This window comes from Eptatretus burgeri, chromosome 14 (assembly GCF_056783735.1).
Source record: "Eptatretus burgeri isolate ZD-2024b chromosome 14, Ebu_testis_v1, whole genome shotgun sequence".
Classification (NCBI taxonomy): domain Eukaryota; kingdom Metazoa; phylum Chordata; class Myxini; order Myxiniformes; family Myxinidae; genus Eptatretus; species Eptatretus burgeri.
Window position 1 is genome coordinate 39321582 of NC_140974.1, and position 19801 is coordinate 39341382.

Here is a 19801-nt window from a genome sequence, read left to right on the forward strand (position 1 = left end):
CACACAGATAAACGTGTACAACGTAGACACAAGACAGCTTGGCATTTACCTTTGAACTGTCTATTTTGGGTTGGATTCCTGACCAAACTATAAACTGTCAGATCAGTGTTTCACAAGCAGGGCATTGCATCACAAAGTGTACCATCCCTTGGATGGATGTTTCGTGTCCTATCTGCTGCACTGCTTGCTATCTCCGAGTGTGATTTCTGTGCAGGTTGAAGCTTCTCAAACAAATTCACATGCACAGGTGTTCGCATGGCACCTGTGCACAGAGTCTTCGGCAAAGGCTAACAAGCCAAAGTTTCACAATGCCTCTGGAACTTTGAAGGAGAATTTTCATAGCACAAGAGAAAGAAAAGGAAGTTGGGAGGGAAATAATTTTTTTTAAAGAGGGAAAGGATTGGGTGGGGTTAAGAAGAGGAATAAGAAAGAGAGGGTAAGGGTAATGGGGAGCAATACGAGGTTGGGAGACGTATCGAGAAAAATCAAGGGATAGGAAAAAGATAATTGCATTTATGTACGATTTGCAGAGGTAAAGGAATTTGGGAATCAAAATTACTTTTTCGATACATCGATATAAATCACCCTTAAGTTTTGCACTCATCATGATTAGAAATATATTCCGCTGTGCGAGTCCACTGTCATACAATAATCCACACAATAGTGCAAGATGGTGTGTTATAGATACAAACAGGCACAGGAATCAATCACGAACAAGGAGCAATTCTACACTTGTCAACAAACCCAGTATGGCAACTGCTTGAAGATCTAATCACTTCACTTGTCAATCCTACAGGTGTCAATTCCTAAATAAACACACATTATACAACCACTATCACACGACATGACAACGACCACCACCACCATCGACAATCACCATCACACTATCACAATCAGAGAAGCCTGGTGTTGGCTTAATGGTTAAGGTTAAGGCTTAAGATCTATAAGGTCTTGAGTTTAAGCCATGGTAACTCGTTGAATTAACACCAGGTGGGTTGACTCAGCCTGTCATCCTTCAAAGGTTGGCAAAACAAGGACCAACTTACTGGTAACAGGGGGCACTGCATCAACAGAAAAGCCACAACCCCAAGAAATGATGCAGCCAAGCAGTCACACACTACATACGAATAAATAAAACAAATAACCAACCATCAACATCACACCACACAATCAAACGACACCACCACACACTACATCAAGACCACCACTATCACACGATACCAACACCATCCTTACACCATACCAACACCAACAACAACAACACCAACACCACACAGACAGACATCACCATCACACGATACGAACACCAACACCACCATCAACACCACCACCATCACACTATTCCAACACCACCATCACCAACACCACCACCATCACTGTATACCAACACAACCACCATCACACTATAGCAACACCAACACCATCACACTATACCAACACCAACACAATCACACTATACCAACACCAACACCATCACACTATACCAACACCATCACCAACACCACCACCATCACTGTATACCAACACCACCACCATCACACTATACCAACACCACCACCATCACACTATACCAACACCACCACCATCACACTATACCAACACCACCACCATCACACTATACCAACACCACCACCATCACACTATACCAATACCAACACCATCACACTATACCAACACCATCACCAACACCACCACCATCACACTATACCAATACCAACACCATCACACTATACCAACACCATCACACTATACCAACACCATCACACTATACCAACACCATCACACTATACCAACACCATCACACTATACCAACACCATCACACTATACCAACACCATCACACTATACCAACACCATCACACTATACCAACACCATCACCAACACCACCACCATCACACTATACCAACACCATCACACTATACCAACACCATCACACTATACCAACACCATCACACTATACCAACACCATCACCAACACCACCACCATCACACTATACCAACACCACAATCATCACACTATACCAACACCAACACCATCACACTATACCAACACCACCATCATCACACTATACCAACACCAACACCATCACACTATACCAACACCAACACCATCACACTATACCAACACCAACACCATCACACTATACCAGCACCACCACCATCACACTAAACCAACACCACCACCATCACACTATACCAACACCACCACCATCACACTATACCAACAACACCACACTATACCAACACCATCACACTATACCAACACCAACACCATCACACTATACCAGCACCAACATCACACTATACCAACACCACCACCATCACACTATACCAACACCAACACCATCACACTATACCAACACCATCACCATCACACTATACCAACACCATCACCATCACACTATACCAACACCACCACCATCACACTATACCAACACCACCACCATCACACTATACCAACACCACCACACTATACCAATACCAACACCATCACCAACACCACCACCATCACACTATACCAACACCAACACCATCACACTATACCAACACCAACACCATCACACTATACCAACACCAACACCAACCCCACCACCATATACCAACACCACCACCACCAACACACTATACCAACACCAACAACATCACACTATACCAACACCAACAACATCACACTATACCAACACCATCACACTATACCAACACCACCACCACCATCACACTATACCAACACCACCACCATCACACTATACCAACACCACCACCATCACACTATACCAACACCAACAACATCACACTATACCAACACCACCACCATCACACTATACCAACACCACCACCATCACACTATACCAACACCACCACCATCACACTATACCAACACCACCACCATCACACTATACCAACACCACCACCATCACACTATACCAACACCACCACCATCACACTATACCAACACCACCACCATCACACTATACCAACACCACCACCATCACACTATACCAACACCACCACCTTCACACTATACCAACACCAACACCAACACCATCACACTATACCAACACCAACACCATCACACTATACCAACACCACCACCACACTATACCAACACCATACACACACCAACACCATCACACTATACCAACACCACCACCATCACACTATACCAACACCACCACCATCACACTATACCAACACCACAATCAAACTATACCAACACCAACACACTATACCAACACCAACACACTATACCAACACCACCACCATCACACTATACCAACACCACCACCATCACACTATACCAACATCAACACCATCACACTATACCAACACCACCACCACACTATACCAACACCAACACACTATACCAACACCAACACACTATACCAACACCAACACACTATACCAACACACTATACCAACACCATCACACTATCCCAACACCATCACCAACACCATCACACTATACCAACACCATCACCAACACCACCATCACACTATCACCATCACACTATACCATCAGACTATATCAACACCAACACACTATCCCAACACCTCCACCATCACACTATACCAACACCACCACCATCACACTATACCAACACCAACACCATCACACTATACCAACACCAACACCATCACACTATACCAACACCATCACCATCACACTATACCATCACCATCACCAGCACCATCACCCTATACCAACACCATCACCAACACCATCACACTATACCAACACCATCACCAACACCATCACACTATACCAACACCAACACCATCACACTATGCCAACACCAACACCATCACACTATACCAACACCAACACACTATACCAACACCATCACACTATACCAACACCAACACACTATACCAACACCAACACACTATACCAACACCAACACACTATACCAACACCCACACACTATACCAACACCACAATCACACTATACCAACACCAACACACTATACCAACACCAACACACTATACCAACACCAACACACTATACCAACACCACAATCACACTATACCAACACCAACACACTATATCAACACCACAATCACACTATACCAACACCAACACACTATACCAACACCATCACACGATACCAACACCATCACACTATACCAACACCACAATCACACTATAACATCACAATACCAACACCATCACACTATACCAACACCATACAAACACCACCACCATCACACGATACCAACACCATCACACTATACCAACACCAACACACTATACCAACACCAACACACTATACCAACACCAACACACTATACCAACACCACAATCACACTATACCAACACCATACAAACACCACCACCATCACACGATACCAACACCACCACAATCACACTATACCAACACCACCACAATCACACTATACCAACACCACCACAATCACACTATACCAACACCACCACAATCACACTATACCAACACCACCACAATCACACTATACCAACACCACCACAATCACACTATACCAACACCATACAAACACCACCACCATCACACGATACCAACACCACCACAATCACACTATACCAACACCACCACCATCACACGATACCAACACCACCACCATCACACGATACCAACACCACCACAATCACACTATACCAACACCACCATCACATTCCCCTTAAGAACCCCCCCCCACCCCACACACGACTACCCCAAAGAGCCATTCCATCCATCACCACACGCCTCTCCTGTACCCATGTCCACATCGGTGTCTCTGGACGCGGGCAGTAAACTCGACTCGTCCACACATGAAACAGAACTCAGTTGCGAAGTCTCCATGTTTCCAAGTGTCGAACAATGGGGTTTCGGTGTGCACGGCTCTCGACCCGAACACTTGGTGATTCTTTCCAACCGCACCCCAAGGGCGAGGAGAGCGGGAGCTGCTGTCCGTCTAACAGCAAGAGCGATGATGCATATTTATATCCTCGGAGAAAATACGTTGACTCTCCGCGAAATCGTCATGGCGAACTCAAAGGCAGGAGCGAAGTAATCTTGGGGAAACTCGTGCTCAATCCCGACGAAAGGGACCGACCGGCGCTTTTTCGAAATTTCAAAACCGCTCAGCTTGAGTAAGCATGCTCGGATTGGTCAAGATCATCACGTGATGAACATTTCCTTCCGGTTGTTGTCGTTTGTGGGTCGGTGTTAAAACAAGTTTAAAATTCAACATGCAAGATCATTTATTAATATCCATGTAATAAAACGTACATTTCCCATCCACTCGCGATTCGATGACCAAAGAATCTTAGAAATAATGACCGCATGACCAGGGAAGGGAGTCACGCTCTTCAATCACGAACAAATCAAAAAGGAATTGTTACAACAACGCAAGAGAACATAATATTATCTCATGGATATATATAACGTAACAAGAGGAAGCTTGAAGTGTGCTCCATGACCAATCAGCTCGTAGAGTGCTCGCCAAGCGGCTTAAGTAATCAAGCAAGCACTCAAGACAAAACGGTTGCTAAGGAACGGCTGACTTGGCAGGCTCATTGGTCATGGATTGCAAGCTCATTCAATCTGAGGTAATTCTTAAAATACAGCATCGTACGTCATTACGTCATTCCGTTTGAATTGTTTTTCACCCGACTCAATATTATTGGCCTTTTCCCAGAATTAGCGTTTGGAATACCTCCAATAAATCTAAAAATTTGCTTCTTTTTTAAACACAATTTGAAAGAATAAACGCGAAGAGTGAAAGAAAAACAAATTAGGGGGGGAAAAAAACTAATGAAACCACCTCTACTACACCGCTCCTTCAAGAATATGAGCCGGTACAAGAATAAATACAAACTTTCACCTGTTGACTGAAATATTTAATACTATTTAACAAAAATAGAGCTTCGTCACTTGAAATATCTCTAAAATTTTAATTACAGAAGAGATCATGATGTTTGAACCTCTGCGGGGGGGGGGGGGATCAACAGGTGTAGATGTTCCAAGAGTTCACAAGGAGGTACAAATTAGTGAGAACAGTGCCAATGAGAGCAGATTATCCTACAGGACGAGAAAAGGAACTCATTCGAACGAATCCGATGAAAATGCATTTTCAACCTCATTTTCACATCCAAACACCAATTTTCTCAGTCAATCTGTGTGCAGATACAAACAAAACACTCAATGCAATTTAAACGGAACAAAATGTGATCATCATTTCAAGCCCTGCGAAAAGAAAAGTGCTCGATAGAAACTCCACACAATTCTATATAACGAGACAGAAATTCGATTCGAGAATGTAAACGTTTGAAAGAACTGCAGTAGGCCTATGATATTCTGTGGAAGCCCTAAATTAGTATGATCGTTTTCTTGTGACCATCTCGACCTTGTTTACATCCTTTTTGGAGTAATAGTGGGGCAACTTAGCTAAATATAGCATAACAATTGTGCATTTTGTGAGGAAAGCACCAAATTTGGCACACTAGTCGCCTATCATAATATGAACAGATTTGGATATTGGGCCATCTCAAAATTTTTGATGGCAGTGGAAAATGGCTGCCACAGCCATCAGCGGCTGAATTTGAGATGGCCCAATATCCAAATCTGTTCATAATATGATAGGCGACTAGTGTGCCAAATTTGGTGCTTTCCTCACAAAATGTACAATTGTTATGCTGCGTTGCCCCACTATAACATTCCTCCATCCTTTTTCATTTTTTTAAAATGTTTTTATTAATTATTATCCAATAACGACTTGTTTCATGACAACCATCGTGAGGACCTGTTAGCCCCTGAAATGCAACCCTGGAACCAGGGCCTCCACCACCCAAGGGCTCGTCCAGGATTATTGTCATGATGTATATCTAATTTTTGCACACCTTACTTAACCGGCTGAAAGTGTACACGCTAACGGCATTCTCGAGTTGTGAATTCTTCTTGTTGGTGTGAATTTTAGCTTATTAACCCCTGTATGAACCAGTGTAGCAAATTTGCTACAAAAATTGGGCATTCAATGGGGTATTTAACAAGTCTAGATGGAAATTGTTTCATTAATATCGTCGGCATTCACACTAGATATATTAGATATAATAATATAGACTAGATGGTCGAGGGATTTTTACTAGATTTGTTGGCAGAATCCGATACCAGGAATATATATAGAGCAATGCTTCTCATTGTGTTACTGAAAGTTCCATTACTCAAACTCAAACTCAAACGCATACCTCCACCCTGTAATGCTTGATCCACCAGAACATATCGGGCCCAATACATTTTTAAAATATCATGCTATACAGTACTATATCGTTTTTGGTCCAATCTCTCAATGGTGAAGAATCAGTTAAAAAATTAAATAACTCTCCAATCCAGATCCTGATTCGGATCTTCACCAAAATTGAAACAATTGTTCGTTGTCATACACCCAATGTGCACACCAAGTTTCATCCGAATCCGTCCGCAACTTTTTGAGATATCGTGCTATATATTGTTTTTGGCCCGATCTCTCAATAGTGAAGAATCACTTTAAATATTCAAGTCGCCGGATCCGGATCTGGATATTAACCAAAATATAATTCGTTCATCCTTGTCACACACCTAACCTGCCCACCAAATTTCATCTGGATGTGTCAACAACTTTTTGAGATATCCTGCACCAAAAAAAAAAAAACAGACAGAGAGGGGAGAAAACATAACCTCCTTCCTAGTTGGTGGTCGAGGTATGCAGCTTGGCAGTTGTCACAGTGATACATTATCTTTTTGACAGTCTAATTGCATGCTTTGCCAATCTTCAGTTGTGTATTGGTGGTAAACCCTGTCACCAAGGTATATAAAAGGGTATAAAAGAGTATCACCACCAGGGTATAAAAAAATCCTGCAAAAACACTCCTGAAACAAGAAAAAGAGCAATCAGAGATTGCAAACCCTCACCAGGACTTCTTTTGAGTGATGTATTTTTATAGGTTTTCAGGTAAATCCAATATGGCTTCCAAACCATGTGACCTATGATATCGTATGTGCGAATTTTTTGTTCCTAATGGACAGGCGGTCACATGTGTGAAGTTTCATCACGATATTATCAGCAATTTCAGAGATTTTTGAAGGTTAAAAATATATATGGCTGCTGAATCATGTGACCGATGATGTCATCAAAAATATTTTGGAACGTTTTATCCATAGATGACGCTCAAAAATTTATATACTAATCGGATGTCGCATTCTCCATATGCAATGATGACGTCATAATGAAGGCAAGCACCTATGACGTCATAAAATACCACACTCATTCCACAGGAGTGCTTGCTTTGTGCCACTTGTACACCCGTGGCTTGGAGAACACTTGTGTAAAGTTTCCCCTCGATTTGTTCAGCCGTTCTGGAGAAGATTTTTATTGGTTTTAGGGGAAATCCAATATGGCTGCCAAATCATGTGACCAATGACATCATATCTGTGAAGCTTTTGTTCCTCCTGGACAGGCGGTCATATGTGTAAAGTTTTTCCTCAATCTGTGAAGCCACTTCAGAGAAGAAGATTTTTGAAGATAAAAAAAAAATACGACTGCCAAATCACGTGACTCATGATGTCATGAATTGTTTTTTCTCAGAACCATTTTGTCTCCAGATGACCCTCAAAATTTTTCATACTGATCAGATGTAGTGTTATGCATAGGCAATGATTACGTCAAACAAGGGCACTGATGACGTTATAAAATATCAAACTCATTCCCCATGAGGAGTACTTGCTATGCGCCAAGTTTGAATTTTTTCCTTGGTGCAGTTTCAGAGATACAGACGTTCAAATATTTTTCCCTTTGTCCAATATGGCTGCCACACCACATGACCTATGACGTCATAATTATTAAAACATTCTACATGAGTGAGTCGTCGCACCAATTGTGAAGATTTCGTCTCAATCCGACGAGCGGTTGCAGAGAAAAACACGAAAGTTCGGTGCGGACAAACAGACAGACAGACAAACAGACCGGATTGCAATACCCTCTCCGAATCCTTCAGCGAGGGTAGTTATGTATTTTATCCAATAACTAGTGTTGATCAGCTCGCTACACTCACGTCTCCACACATCGTTACAGGGATTTACATCAGAGATTTGCTGTGTTGTCATGATTTACACCTCTCGAAATGCAAAAACTTCTTTCGTACAAATATATTCGTAATATTGTAGATATTATATTAATTGTAATATAAAAATGTCCAAGTGGTCTAAAGCTCCTAATGGTCGAAAGCTCCAGCACCTCAACGGTCTTAGCTGTCTAATCTGTTTGAAGGGTGGAAGGGGTCGAAATGGTATGAAGGTCTAAGATGTTGAAAAGGACTTAAAGGATGTAAATGTCTCAAGGTTAGAGGGGTCAAAAGGGTGAGGGGCTTTAAAGGTGCCAAAAGTGTTGAAACGGTCTTAAAGGTCAGGTCAGGTTAGGTTTAAGAACATGCGCCGGAACAGCACGTCTCTGCGTCCACTTTCCGCCGATGCTCCAGGGGCCTCTGTCTGGAGATCCCCCAGGCAGTTGCTGGCCCATCCCCATCTCCTTGAGATGTCGATGAATTTGCTGCAACCAAGAGGCACGTGGTCAGCCTATTGGCCTCCTCCACTCATGAGGCTTCATCACTGAGAGAATCTAGTGAGCAGGATCAACGTCAGGAAAACGAGCCACATGTCCATTCATCCACAGATGACACTCACAGACAATGCAGGTAACAAACCTCATTTTAGTCTGTCTCAACAACCGCTTGCTGGACACAAAGCCCGACCAGCAATCGCCAAGGATTCTCCGAAGAGAACTGGTACCAAAGGAATTAAGTCTCCATCTCAGATCCCTCGTCAGAGTCAAAGTCTCACATCCATCAAGCAAGACTGGAAGCACCAATAACCTCAAGACTCAGACTTTTGTGCTACCCCACAGGTACCGACAGCACCACACCCCATGATCCAGTGAATCTATGACTCCCCAGGCCTGACCCAGATGTCTATTGACCACTGGCTCACAGCCAGCAGAGACATGAATATCACTGCCAAGGTAAGTGAATCTCTCTGTGACCTCAACATCTTCACCACAAATATAGCAGCATCCAAGATGTCATTCAAAGCCTGGATTTTAGTTTTGACCCAGGAAACCCGTAATCCCAGTGGCTCCGACTCCTCATTCAGCACCTCGAGGGCCCCCAAAAGGATATCTAGAGTCTCCGCAAAGATGACTGCATCATCTGCGAAATCAATGTCAGAGGTCTTCACATTCCCAAGTAACGCACCACACCTTAAACTCTCTGACATCTTCCACAGAATCCAGTCCATACAAGCGCTGAAAAGTGTGGTGGCCAGTACACACCCCAGACCAACTCCAGTAACAACTGGAAATAAGTTGGAGATGGTACCACCACATCTAACAGCACTCTCAATACCAGAGAATCACTCAAACATCAGATTGACCAGTTTTGGTGGCACCCCACGAAGACCAAGAATCCTCCAGAGGGAATCCAGATTTACTGAATTGAACGCTTTATAGAGATCAACACAGGCTGCAAGCAGCCCCTCCTGAAACTCATCCGTGTTCGGTGAGGACCCGAAGGGCAAGGATACGGTCAATTGTTGTCTTTGGTGTAAAGCCTGACTCCTCCGGATGCGGGTGCTCAAGCAGATGGTGGCAAACCCTATCAAGAATTATCTGGGTAAAGACCTTGCCCGGCACTGAGAGCAGCATCACCCCTCGGTAGTTGTTGCAGTCCTGGCGATCACCATTCCCTTTCCAGAGAGGAACAACAAGGCCCCTCTTACTGTCAGTTGGGATGATGCCTGTGTTCCAGGCAGAGCACAGAACTGCATGCAATAAAACGAGTGCAGCATTTCCAACAGCCTCGAGAAGTTCAGCATGGATGCCACAGATCCCAGGACCTTTACCGCATTCCAATTGGTTCACCAGAGCCTATGTTTCCACAAGCGCAGGTGGACCAGAGTTGATTCGAGCGTCAGCAACAGGGATTGTAACACCCTTGACGTCCAACTTGATAGCTGGGGGATCAGCCTAGTACAACCGCTCAAAGTAACCGGCCCAGCGGGCCTTCACTTCAGACTCCTCTGTCAAGAGCGTACCACTCTCTGCTCTCACTGCAGTGCTCAGAGGGATGGGCTTGGATGAACGCAATGCGCGAATTCCCCTGTAAGCGGGACGAGAATCACCTGTCCACAGGTGATGCTCTACCCCCTCACAGATTCCTCGCACATGGGCCTCCTTTTCAACCCTCAGCACACGCACAGTTTTATGCCTCAACACCCTGAACAGCTCAGCTCTGCCAGTTACTCTGCCCCTGCAACTCTTGTCAATGATATCCAGTGTCCCTTGAGTGACAAAATTGTTCTTTGCCCCATGGTGAGTTACAAGACACCCACCAACAACATCAAGGCTGGTGGTCTTGAAAGCACTCCACTGCCCCCAAATCACCACTCAGCCTGTTCGCAAACTCTTCAGCTACCCTCTCATCCTTGAGCTTGCCAACATCCAGTCTAGGCTGGGATGGTACCATTGTCCTGGATTTAAGCTGTAACTTCAAAGTTGCTAACACGAGCCTGTGTATCACAGTTGATTGGGATTGAGCACTCCGATTGAGGGATTGAGGGATTGAGCACTCTGGTAGACCCTGCAGCTCTGCATCATCCTCCCAAGACCATCAACGAGCACCTGGATAATCTCCGTTGCCACTCCGCCATCATTGGAATACCACGTCCATCGATGAGCTTGTGGGCACTAAAACCATGAACCAGCCAGTCTAAGTCCATGATTTCTTGCAAATTCAAGAAACTTAGTGCTCTTCTGATACACATTTCCAGACCCCTGGGGTTCCAGTCGATGCATTGAAATCCCCCAAGACTACAAGAGTATCTCACCTGCGGCACTGATAAACCACAGACTTGAGCGTAGCATAGAATGCGTCCTTCACGGTGAGATCACTCGCCTCCATCGGAGCATACACAGAGACCAGGGAAATGACACCTAAGGAATGACGAATCCTTGGTCTCATAATCCGCTCGTTGACCGATGTTACCTCAATTACCATTGGAGTCAGCTTATTGGACACAGCTACAGCAACTCCTTGGGCATGGTAACCATCAGAGCGACCAGACCAATCGTTGGTGTCACCACCCGCACTGATTTCGCCACTATCCAGTCTCCGAAGCTCAGATAGAGCTGCAATACTGATGTTCAAACGCCTGAGCTCAGATGATAAGAGACAGGTGATCATCCTCTATTAGGGATAGCACATTCCAGGCACCCACCTGAAGAGAACGCCTCAGGTTAACCCAAGGAGATCGCCATCAGGTGGACAATATCTCAGCATAGCTCCAACAAGGTAAAGGGGGTTTCAATTATCTGAAAGGGTCTTTTGGGACCTCAGAGGCTGAGGGTTTTTTCGAGTCTTTTGGGTGCTTGGGGTCTTTTGGGTCCTCGTGGTATTTTGGGTCCTCATGGTCTTTTGTGTCATCTGGGTCTTTTGGGCCCTCAGGTCTTTTGGGTCTTAAACGTCTTTGGAGTGTTAAAAGTCTTGGGGGTTATATAGGGTCTTCAATGGTCGAAGTGGTCTCAGCAGAAGGGGTCTCAGCAGTCAAAAGGGTCAAAAAGTACGCTCCAATAGTACACAATTAATAGACATGCAGGTGTGCAGTCAGGGTGAAAGTGACGTTCAAACATTACATAATTAATAGACATAGAGTCACATGACATCACCGCCTCACAGCTTCGTGGACTGATGGCTTCACGGCTTCACGGGCCGTGCTTTTCATTGATATAATATTCTGCATCGATTTCACTCGTGGAGCCTGCAATGTTCTTAAGGTAACCAACTATGCAGATAAAAAATTGAATCGGGGCGCCATAGAATAAGACATAAGGGTTTTGAGCATCATCAGTGAGAAAGGGTAGAGGAGATCCTTGTGAGCCATCGACCATCCATAACTAATGCTCAACTGTGTCTGCGGACGTCCTCGTGCAGTTGAGTGACATTTTATTCAGAGGTAGGTGGCAGGATTTGCACTCCGGCCACCTTAAAACCCTTCATTCCACAAAACATTCCAAAAGCATAAAAATCTGAAAACCCATTCCGTGGGAGTACCTCCTGTGCAGCTTCCCTTCGCAGGGCAGCTCACCGGATGACGGGATTGGGGCAAAGCCTTCAGGACCCCCAATCCTTGATGATAGGAGGGAAACCATGGGGTAACATCCCTGGGTCAGATTGCGGGAGAGTGTGTCGGAGTCGTGCTGAGGTGCCGTCCACCAGACGGCGGTCTCCTTGGGTTAACCTGAGTCGGTCCCTTCGGGTGGGTGCCTGGAATGTCCTGTCCCAAAGAGAGGATGATCACCTGTCTCTCTTATCATCTGAGCTCAAGTTTTTGGACATCGGTATTGCAGCACCCTCTGAGGTTCGAAGACCGGATTGCGGCGAGATCATGGCGGGTGGTTACACCTACTATTGGTCTGGTCGCACTGATGGTTGCCATACCCAAGGAGTTGCTGTAGCTGTGTCCAATAAGCTGACTACAATGATAATTGAGGTAACACCAGTCAACGAGCATATTATGAGACCAAGGATTTGTCACTCCTTAGGTGTCATTTCCCTGGTCTCTGTATATGCTCCAACTGAGGCGGGTGATCTCACCGTGAAGGATGCATTCCATGCCACGCTCAAGTCTGTAGTTGATCAGTGCCCGAGGCGAGATACACTTCTCGTCTTGGGAGATTTCAGTGCATCAACTGGAAATGACAGGGATGGTTATGAGACATGTGTTGGTCCTCATGGGTCTGGAACTGTAAACCAGAATAGCACTAAGATCCTTGACTTTGCAAGAAGTAATGTACTTAGACTGGCTGGTTCATGGTTTCAGCACCCACAAACTCATCGCTGGACTTGGTATTCCAACACTGGTGGTGTGGCAAAGGAGATTGACCATGTCCTCGTCGATGGTCACTGGAGGATGATCCAGAACTGCAGTGTCGACTGGAGTGCTCAGTTCCTCAATACTGACCACCAGCTTGTTGTGGCAACTCTTAAGTTTCAGATTCAATCCAGAAGAATGGTTCCATCCCAACCGAGGCTGGATGTTGGCAAGCTCAACAAAGATAGTGTAGCTGAGGAGTTTGCAGAGGCTGAGTGGAAATTTAAGGGCTCTGGGTTCTTTGGAGAATCCTGAAGAGTTGAGGAACCTTCAGGACCACCGTCCTTGATGTTGCCTGTAGATGTCTTGGAACTCACCGGAGGGTGAAGAAGAATTGTTTTTTCTCAAGAGACACTGGATACCATTGCGCAGAGTCGCAGGGCCAGGCTGAATGGCAGAGCTGAGCTGTTCAGGGAGCTGAGGCATAAAACTGTATGTGCAAAGAGGCCTATGTTTGAGGAATATGCAAGGGGGTAGAGCATCACCTGTGGTCAAGTGATTCTCCTCCTCCTTACAGGGGAATACACGCATTGCGTTCTAAGCCCATCCCTCGGTGTACTGAACTTAGAGCAGCGGGCGATGGGCTCTTGACAGAAGAGTCCGAAGTGAAGGCCCACTGGGTCGGTACCAGGCTGATCCACCAGCTGTCAAGTTGGATGTCAGGGGTGTTACAATCCTGATTGCTGACCCTCCAATCAACTGTGGTCCACCTTCGTTTGTGGAAACAGGCTGTGGTGAACTGGTTGAAATGGAATAAAGCTCCAGGAATCTGTGGCATCCATGCTGAACTTCTCAAGGCTGGTGGAAATGCTGCACTCATGTCGTTGCATGCAGTTTTGTGCTCTGCCTGGAACACAGGCATCATCCCAACTGACTGGAAGAGGGGCCTTGTTGTCCCTCTCTGGAAAGGGAAGGGTGACCGCCAAGACTGCAACAACTACCGAGGGGTGACGCTGTTCTCAGTGCCGGGCAAGGTCTTTGCTCGGATAATTCTTGATAGGGTTCGCCACCATCTGCTTGAGCATCAGCATCCACAGCTGTCAGGCTTTGCACCAAAGAGGTCAACGATTGAGGTATCCTTGCTCTTCGGGTCCTCACCGAACGCAGACTAGAGTTTCGGCAGGGGCGGCTTGCAGCTTATTTTGATCTCTGTAAAGCGTTTGATTCAGTGAATCGGGATTCCCTGTGGAGGATTCCTGGTCTTTGTGGGGTGCCACCAAAACTGATCGATCTGATATCTGAACTACACTCTGTACTGATAGTGTTGTGAGATGTGGTGGTACCATCTCTGACTTATTTCCAGTTGTTACTGGAGTTCATCAGAGGTGTGTACTGGCCCCACACTTTTCAGCACTTTTTTTTTTGTATACCTTGGTCGAGGCTCGTATGAGAGCAAACACACAACTCACAGCAAGGAGGCATGAGACAAGAGGGGCGGGAGTGGAAGGGACAAAATAGTGGGGAACAGACACATTAGGTGAACTGTGGAAGGGAGAGGGATTGGGGATGGGACGGGGAACATGGCGAAGAGAAGATGGACATTTCAGGGACTTTCAGGAAGGAAAGCAGGAGAAATGATGGAAGTGGGCTTGGGTGGATTATCGGGGGTAGAAAAGATCGAGGATTTGGATGGGGGAAGATAAGAGGTGGTAGTGAACAGCTGTTTTGAAAGCCTGGAGGGAAGAATGGGAAAGAATAGAGTGAGAAAGTTTATTCCAAAGGCGGGAAAAAAGAGGAATTAAAGAGTGAAGATGAGCAGTGATTCGTGATTTTGGTAGTTTTACCAGAAGGGGGTTGTTGGCGGACCTTGAGCGCCCTGTGGAAATGTGGTGGGGACAAATTGCAGAGAGAGCAGGGGGGGCAAGGCTGGAGAGGAGTCGGTAGAAGACAGAAAGACCACCAACCAACCTGCGGTGATTGAGTGAGAGGCCCAAAGACTCAGCTTCATTGCGGGAGATGCCGATGATCTTAAATGCCCTGGTTTCGACAGCGTGAAGCCGAGAAAGGTGGGAGGCAGGAGCACCAGCCCAGAGGGGAGAGCAGTACTCCATCAGGCTACGGACAAAAGCTTTGTAAGTGGTCAGGAGCTCAAGAGGGCCGAGGAAGGACTTTGCACGACTAAAGTCGTGCACTTGCATGGACTGGATTCTTGGGAGGATGTCGGAGAGATAAAACTGCGGTGCCTCGTTTGGGATTGTCAAGGTCTCTGATCTTGATTTCCCAGATGATGCAGTCAGCTTTGCGGAGACTCTGGATATCCTTTTGGGGTCCTTCGAGGTGCTGAACGAGCAGTAGGAGCCACTGGGTTCCAGGTTTCCTCGGTCAAAACTAAGATCCAGGCTTTCAATGACATATTGGATGCTGCTATTCTGTCTGTACCTGTTTGTGGTGAGGATGTCGAGGTCACGGAGAGCCTCTGCTGGCTGTGAGCCAGAGGTCAACAGACATCTGGGTCGAGCCTGGGGAGTCGTGGATTCACTGGATCATGGGGTGTGGCGCTGCCAGTACCTGTGCGATTTGTTGTGAGACTTGGACTCCAAACAGGGATCTGAGATGGAGACTTAATTCCTTTGGTACCAGGTCTCTTTGCAGAATCCTTGGCTATCGCTGGTTAGACTTTGTGTCCAACGAGTGGTTACTGAGAGAGACTCAAATGAGATCTGTTACCTGCATAGTCTGTGTGCATCAGCTGCTGCTGTATGGACATGTTGCTCGTTTTACTGATGCTGATCCTGCTCACCAGATTCTCTCAGTGAGGGAGCCTCATGAGTGGAGGAGGACAATGGGCTGACTACGTTCCTCATGGTTGCAGCAGGTTGATCAGCATTTCAAGGAGATGGGGATGGGCAGGGCATTTGCCTGGGGGATAGCCAGACAGCGGTCCCTGGAGTACTGGTGGAAAGTGGACGCAGCAACGTGCTGCTCTGGCGCATTCTCCCATACCTGACCTGACAGTGAAAAAGTTTGAAAACCACTGCTTTACTTTATCGTTGGTCGCAGAAAGGGCCACCACCACCCATATGTGCCACAGGGCTTCCACCACCATATCTGCAGTGCTGCCTATCATGTTACTTGATTAGCCTATTGGACCTACTCAAGGAAATTGTGGTTGTGTTTGTAAGCTAAAGAAGGTCATGATTATGTAAAGCAGGGTTTTCGATTGTTGTTCACAAATTGTCCTTCTGATGGGTATGGGATGGTCCAGAATTCCAGAGCACTCCCTTCTTCACAATGAGATTGAAGAGTATCACTGCGCCATCTGCATGCACTTGTAGTTGATAATTATACACCACCTATACAAGCATCGTCTGACAGTATGATGCAGAAGTAGTGTACTTCCCTTTGAATCTGTCTTGCCGAGTGCTGGTTCAATTCCTGAGCTGACAATAAGCTGTCAGATGGATTGCTGCTTCACAGGCAGGAGTGAACCATCACAAAGTCCACCATCGTCCCTTGGATGGACATTAATGTTGGAACAAATTTGCGACCATTAGTTGCTGGACCTTGGAGATTCCACAGTGTTTTTTTGACCAATTGGAGGTGAGTTTGTGCTGGCAACCTGGACAAATTCCAAATTCCTGCCTTAACCTCTCAGGGGCACTGCAATAGCAGCATTGCTGTGCTCCCCACAATAGTGCAAAACAGTCACCAAGTGATGCACATGAATGAATGAATGAATGAATAAATGAATGAATATGAATGACCCCCTGCCTCAAGAGCACACTTAAAGCCCAGCATCCAAGTGTTATTTCCATGGCAAGCATAAATTGAAGAGTGGAACTTCGATAACCAGAATTGTAGATATTTTTAGTGACCAACCACTCGACCACGACTATAACCATACTCCCACAAGCAGGCAACATTAAGAGAAACGTAAGCAGAAATGTCCCTCCCATATCCCCTCGAAGGGTTTGTGGTTTGTGGATGTTAAAGATCCCATGGTGTCCTTCACCCAGAGTTGCCGAGGTATTGCCGGCATGATGAACAAATTCCTGTCCGAACTAAGACTGGGAAAGAAATGGCAAACCACCCAGTATCACCCTTGCCAAGAAGCTGTTTCAGCAGTACTGAACCTGTGTCCAGACAAAACACGAACATGAATGTATATTATGAAAGGAGCCGTGTGTGTGTGTGTGTGTGTGTGTGTGTGTGTGTGTGTGTGTGTGTGTGTGTGTGTGTGTGTGTGTGTGTGTGTGTGTGTGTGTGTGTGTGTGTGTGTGTGTGTCTGAGCATCTGTTCGTGCTTCACCCATTGGTTGGACAGTTCGCCTGACTCCACCAACAATTTATATACTACTGCCATCATATCTCTAGACTCCGGATAGGTCTGAGGTTTCATGGGCCTCTTTTGTAAGGCTTGCGCTTTCTGAGTCACGGTCTTATATTCACTCGAATTCGATATCTAATTTCATTTTCCATCAAGGCCAACATGGTTTGAGACTCAGTTTCCAAAAAAATGGAAAGAAAATCATATGCATATTGAAGTTTAAAATGAGTAGAGCCCAGCTGTCCCTGGACTCTGTGTCCTTTTCTCATGACAAGGTGGAGAGTTTGCTGTCAAACCTCGACTCAGATTCTGCAACCGGTCCAGACGGCATCAGCCCACGTGTCCTAAAAACCTGCTCGCTCTTCCTCACACTCTCATTGTTCTCTTCACCCTCTCATTTGCTCAAGGTCATCTGTCATCTGCTTGGAAATCAGCAAACATTACCACCCTGCATAAAAAAGGGTGCAAAAACAGATCCCTGCAAATACAGACCAATCAGCCTTCACCCAATCATCAGCAAGGTTATGGAATCCATCATCACTTAAGACATTAAATCCTTCCTCTTCTCCAATGGCTTGATTTCCGATCATCAATTTGGTTTCAGACCAGGTCACTCTATCCTGGATATGCTGCTTCTGCTCTCCCAACAATAGATGGAGATCCTCAATGCCGGACATGGAATCAGAGCCATATCCCCAGACATATCATGTGCTTTTGATACGGACTGGCACACTGCCCTGCTCACCAAACTCTCTTCCTCTGGTATCCAGGGACATCTCCACTCATGACTCGCAGATTTCCTCTTCTGTCGCAGCCAACGTGTGGCCGTAAATGGAGTTCTCTCATCCCCTCTTCCTGTCCCAGCTGGAGTTCCTCAAGGCAGTGTCCTAGACCTGTGCTTTTTCTGTTTTTCATCAATGATCTCTCCAACTCTGGAAAATCCTCTTATCTCTTTGCTGATGACTTCACCATCTGTCATCCCTCAGATCGGCAAGCAGCAGCCTCTTCACTCTGCAGATATGGGTAAAATCAAAAGCTGGTCCAACACGTGGAACATGTCTTTCAACCTTGACAAATCTCACACACTCACGATGTCTCTCTGAAAGGACCATCTGGAAACTCCCGCCATCTACTTTCTCAACAATCCCCTTGAAGAAGTTCTTTCATTCAAGCTTCTGGGTCTCACTTTCTGCCATGATCTTTCCTGGGAAAGCCACATTTCCAAGCTGGCCAACAAAGCCAGTCACCAACTGGGCACCCTCCATCGTGCAAGGTCCTTCCTTGGCACACCTGAGCTCCTGACTACATACAAAGCTTTTGTCCGCAGCCTGATGGAGTACTGCTTTCCCCTCTGGGCTGGTGCTCCTGCCTCCCACCTTTCTTGGCTGTGGAAACCAAGGCATTTAGGATTATTGGTGTCTTCCACGATGAGGCTTAGTCTTTGGGTCTCTTACTTCAGGCAGGTCAGTGGTCTTTCTGTCTTATACCGTCTCCTCTCTGGAGGATCGTTCTACAGAGTAACCATGAAAAATATGCGTTTGCCTCATAACGTCACCAAATGACATCATAATGTCTCAAGCTTGACATATCTAGAAAGCACTCATCGAGGTGTTCAATTTGAGGT

At 45.8% G+C, this 19801-nt stretch overlaps 1 protein-coding gene across 1 annotated transcript in view; it reads right to left on the bottom strand.

Annotated features, from left to right (window-relative positions):
- ECT2 (epithelial cell transforming 2) overlaps positions 1 to 5144 on the bottom strand; it is a 113592-nt gene extending 108448 nt beyond the window's left edge. Inside the window, exon 1 of the mRNA XM_085854424.1 lies at positions 4734 to 5144. Within this exon, the coding sequence (XP_085710550.1) occupies positions 4734 to 4818 (85 nt within the window). The 5' untranslated portion in view covers positions 4819 to 5144. The remainder of the gene's footprint in view (positions 1 to 4733) is intronic.
- Between the last annotated feature and the right edge of the window lie 14657 nt (positions 5145 to 19801).